At 40.6% G+C, this 5000-nt stretch overlaps 2 protein-coding genes across 6 annotated transcripts in view; one reads left to right on the top strand and one right to left on the bottom strand.

Annotated features, from left to right (window-relative positions):
- Nucleotides 1–5000, top strand: part of LOC138052024 (large ribosomal subunit protein bL20-like) — a 596113-nt gene that overhangs the window by 162940 nt on the left and 428173 nt on the right. The gene's annotated exons all lie outside the window — the stretch shown is intronic.
- The window catches only part of LOC138052013 (endothelin-converting enzyme 1-like), an 87007-nt gene that overhangs the window by 28372 nt on the left and 53635 nt on the right, over nt 1–5000 (bottom strand). For all 5 annotated transcript variants that reach the window (XR_011132979.1, XM_068898360.1, XM_068898362.1 and 2 more), the window contains exons 11-12: nt 4339–4416; nt 3547–3650 (exon numbers count right to left, since the gene is read on the bottom strand). Coding sequence is in view for 4 of the 5 variants with exons in the window: in XM_068898360.1 (XP_068754461.1) it covers nt 3547–3650; nt 4339–4416 (182 nt within the window). In the remaining variant the exon portion in view is untranslated. The remainder of the gene's footprint in view (nt 1–3546; nt 3651–4338; nt 4417–5000) is intronic.

The following is a 5000-nucleotide window of genomic DNA, read 5'->3' as shown; positions in this document are numbered from 1 at the left end:
TAAAATGTGTGTTGACTAGCATACGAAACGTCAAGTTTTATAAAAATGCGTTGGAATACAATGTTTATCACCGCTGTTTGTGTTATTTTCATAATCACGAACAAACAAGCAAACGAGAGCGTTGCATGGCTGCGTGACGGCCATCTTGGAACTCTGATTCTGTTGTTGTTTTTTAAGAAGTAAACATTACAATGCGATTTTAAAGAAAGGAGCTCAGCGAATCTTCGGTGCCCTTGGCAGTTGGCGTATATTCCATAAACTCCAATCTCAGCAATATCGGAAATTCTCTTAATTTCGGAAAAACAATCTCCGTCTTTTCGGAAATATAAAGCCATGCAGATGCTCCCGGGTGACCCGAAAACACGGACCCCCGGTCCATGGACCCCTCTGCGGACTGGGTCCACGGACTGCCTCACGGACCGGTCCACGGACTACCCTTACGGACCCCCTATACGGACCACCCTAAAACAACATAGAAATGAAAATAAATAAAAACTAAAGGTTTGACTTACCAGTTGTCTGTATAGACCACTCGTGTCGGCGAAATCTCAACCGTAACGCTCCGCAAATTCAAGAGACTAAGGCTCAGGCTCGGGTACAAAGTCTATTAATCACATATTGCCCCTTCCTTCGCTGTGGACCGGAATCCTTCGAGAAAGATTGATAATAAGTAAGCTCTATTTGTATTTTCTTTCTTTCCCTCCACCATTTTCTTCGGATCATCTTCTCGCGGGTTTGTGAACTCGCCCCAGGCTTCACGATCTTTCTGTCCTGAACAAAATGGCGGAAGAACTTAGTTTCGAAGCCTCCTGTCAACAGCGAAGGAAAAGGCAACACCAGGGCATTAGTCTGATTTGTGGAGCGTAACGGCTAGATTTCACCGGCAAGAGTGGTCTATCCAGACAACCGGTATAAACAAATTTTCAGTTGTTATTTATTTTTAATTCTGTGTTTTTTGGGGTGGTCCGTAGAGGGGGCCCGTAGAGATAGTCCGTGGACCGGTCCGTAAGGCAGTCCATAGACCCGGTCCGTAGGGGGGTCCATGGACCGGGGATCAGTGTTTTCGGGTCACCCGATGCTAGCAAAACCAACTTCGATTTTACTTAAAAAATAAGTTAAAACACAAAGAAACCATGCAAAATCTCCAAGTTGGGCTTTCGTTTTATAGTTTTTACCAGTGAGCCATTTAGTGCTAGAAAAAATTCGGATTTTCTTTATTCAACCAATACCATTTTACGTAACAAATTTTGCTACAACAGTGACAGGAACTGTTTTAAACTGTCAAAAGAGCCAGCGCCCCATTTCATTCAACTTAAAATGTTCACGACAGTTAAACCTCAGCAACTCGCTCAAAATCATTTTGAGGGTTTAAAAAAAAAGGTCAAACTGTAGATTTGAGGAAACTTCGTACTAAATCACGTAGCTCAAAGCACGCCGGGTGGTTGGCACTGCAAATATCAAACGCGATTGTGGTGTCGATTTAAATATTCTTCGTCGTCGCTTTCGATGGTAACTCGTTTTGTAGCCGGTTCGTTCACCATTTGAAATGACCGTGTATTGATTTGGAATGTGCAGCCCGTGATGGAGGAAAATATTGCATCACCAAAGAAAGCTTCGAGGGCGTTCGTGCTGGATGAACAGTTTGCGCAGGTCCCTCTGATTTGATTTCCGCGTACAAGATTTGGTTGCAGTCTTGCATTCACGATAAGCTTTAAGCGGTACCGTACTCCCTAATGGAATGAAAGAGAATCTACTTGAGAATTAAGAAAATTTAAGGTTTGCGAGAAAAAATATGTTTCAATACGTCAGACCTAGAATCGAATATTGCAAAGGCACAGGTACTGGTACAAGCGAGAACAATTAGAAGACTGAGTAGTCTTGCAACCTTATAACGAACACGGCATGTTAACTCTCCTTTTGGGCATGCCCCATGACCCTTTTAAGTCCGCGCTCCTACTATATCAGAGAAAAAACAAGTCCTTGCCCGGTTCATAATCCTTAAAGGAAGAAAACCTTCCGTAGCAGTCTACCTAACAGAGCCGTTCATTTTATAAAAAAATGGAATTTTTCTAGATACATCACGAAAAGATAGGCAAAACAATGACTGATTGTCAGCCACTCCCTATTTCAGCAAATAAATTCATTCTTTTTTCTTCATGAGCTTTTCCGTGGGAAATTTAGTGGTTTTTAGGGTAAGAGCGACAAATAAAGCTATGAAAGCTATGTACAAACACGCATTGTATAAGTCTTCTTCTCATTATCGATTCACTTTCACACATTTCATTCTCAATCCTTTTTCATCGAGAAAGTCGCTAAGGTCCTCTCGAAGGTGTTTCATCCCAATCCCTCGCCACCTGATCACTCCTTGTATACCGTCCACAGCAAGCTGTGCTTGTCTTTCTCGAATATCGTATGCCAGCTGTTCCACTCTTTTCTCATCTCGGGCACGCCATGTCAACCACTTATATTTTCATTTTTGGTTATCAAGGGTCAAATCTGGTCTCCTCGCTGTGCACGTCGTTCCCATCTTGTGTTTCCAATTCCAGTATAACTTTCAGCCATCTTTTTTGATAACTGTTCCTTGTCTCCCATTTCGTTACACCACTTTGTGCCGTCAGGACGGTTTGCATTCTCTACTGCCCATTGTACTACTATTACTTTCAACGCATTATCCTGTCCACTCGGCTCGCACACTCTGTCTCGGATATTTTCTGGCATCCTACTAACAGGATGATGTACCGTCTTCTTAAAGGGAACTAAAACAACAAAATAACTTCAAACCACAGAACATAATGTATACAATTAAAATTGTTCAAACTTTTTCCAATGAAAGTGTTTGTATTCGAGAAAAATAAATTTCAAAAATCTCCCGGGCGCCGGCATATTGACACAAAGAGCGTTTGTTCTGGAACAATAACCACGAAACGTCGCAATTACAAGGAAGCGTTTTTGAAATTCATTTTTCTCGAATACAAACTCTTTCATTTGAAAAGGTTTGAACAATTTTAATTGTAAATATTATGTTCTGTGGTTTAAAGTTATTTTGTTGTTTTATTGGAGGTTCCCTTTAAGGCCTCCGCATAGTCTCAATTCTCTTGATCTGTCTGTGCTCTCAGTTCCTTCCACTTTTGTCTCCACCTCCTGTTCATGCAGATTGATGCGTTTTTTCTTGGGTCGGTATTACATCTTAGCCATCCATGGTCTTCTTTCGAGTATTAAAAAAAACCATGTTGTTACGAACATTGATCGTGCAATACACCTAAAAGGGAGCTTTTCTTGACTCGAAACTGAGCGGACAGCTCTAGAGGAGATTTCCTCTTGATCAGTTGTCCTTAGAAAGATTAACTTAAAGGTATTCGTGAAAACTGTAGTCTTTCACCTTTCACCCATATCTTATTTGATGTAATTGTAAGAATGAGAATATTTACAAAAGGAAAAAGGAGTCCTATAGCATGTGACTGCCGTTCTGTCATGTTATTGTGCATATTGTGCATTGGGTAATATTTGCAAGCTATTCGTAACAAAACGATATTCTTTTCTTTTTACTTTGTATCGTCCACTGGTTTTCCCAGCACTGAAAGTTCTTTTCCAGCTAAAGCTTCGTCCAATGACAGCTCGTTCTCAAAGTATGTGGACTGATTGCACGTGACCTGCAACAAGCATTGTTAAATACATTAGTAATGCATTAGGAAACGAAGCAACTAAAACGGTATCCATGTCACCAATTTATACCCTAATTGTACTCAACAGAATAGAGCGTTTCAGATTGGTCAGTTTAGTAATGTTGTCGTATAAATTTGCTCGTGCATTTCGTGATTCACGATCACTCCTGATGCCTTAAACGTTCTCAAACTTCTTTCGTCAATGGGTCATGCAATTTTTAGAACTTCAAAACATCACTTATGCCCATAAATCTAAAAAAAAAGCATAAGATTTTCACCAGATTTTTATGAGTGCGCTCATAGGATTTCTTATACTTATTAGCCCCTTGTTAAAGCACTGTACAAATGCTTACGACTAACCTTGTCTTCGGGCCCGAACTCGATGAGGCAGATCACCACGACCCCCTGGGAGGCTGGACTTGTAGTGTAACGACCTTACCCAGACATTTGTTGTGTTATTATTATGGGGTGTTATAACATGTTCTTCGCACCGAATAAGAGGATTTTTATTCAAGAGTCTGTTAGGTTTATTCGCGATGCTTTTAAAAGTACTGTTATCGTAAAAAGAAGCTATTTCGCAGTTCGAACATAACACACTATGTTACTTGCTGACGAGTTACGCGGTAATGCTAAATACATACATCTGCTTGACTCTTACGCCTGTATAAATGCTTACGTCTTTGTATTCGTTGTCTAAAAGCTTGTCATCTTGAATATAATCCGGGTATCCCATGTTTTCACTCATCATTTTTGCCTGAAACAGAAGGATTTACAACTGGAACTTCCTTCGCTTCCGTCGATTGTTTTTACTGAAAGAAGCCTTATGGGCGTATTCTTTGTGGACAATTCTCTCGTTAATGGCGATGCATTTTTAGAAAAGTTTAAGCACTTGTTTAAGATCTTGATAAAACTAACAAGAGTGACCATGTGTCACCCTTTCCGTTGGTGCAAAAACCCAATTTCATTTTCAAGGACCTCGTGGATACGCGATTTATTTTAAAGCAGCAGCTGCGCTGAAGAATCAAACTATTGCACCCAGGTAGTGGGAATCTATTGAGAATTATTGGAAAAACGGCGGTGAAAGCATCATTTTTTAACTTATAATTAACATTATCAGACCGGTCTGAGTTAAAGAAGAACGAGTCAGAACGCGTGAAGATCTCCACATTAATTTTCTAGGGCAAGCTCAGACGCTTACATGTTAGGGAAGTCAAGGTTAAGCAGATGTTCTTTACTAGAGTCGACCCTACGACCTTCCTAACTAGTGCGGATGCTCAACCACTTAGCTAAAGGAGACTTGTGGAAACCAGGCTAACCTAGTTTAATGGCCAGCATCCG

Source organism: Montipora capricornis, chromosome 6 (genome assembly GCF_036669925.1).
Source record: "Montipora capricornis isolate CH-2021 chromosome 6, ASM3666992v2, whole genome shotgun sequence".
Classification (NCBI taxonomy): Eukaryota; Metazoa; Cnidaria; class Anthozoa; order Scleractinia; family Acroporidae; genus Montipora; species Montipora capricornis.
The sequence above is the reverse complement of the archived record's forward strand: the minus strand, read 5'-3'. Positions and strand labels throughout refer to the sequence as shown.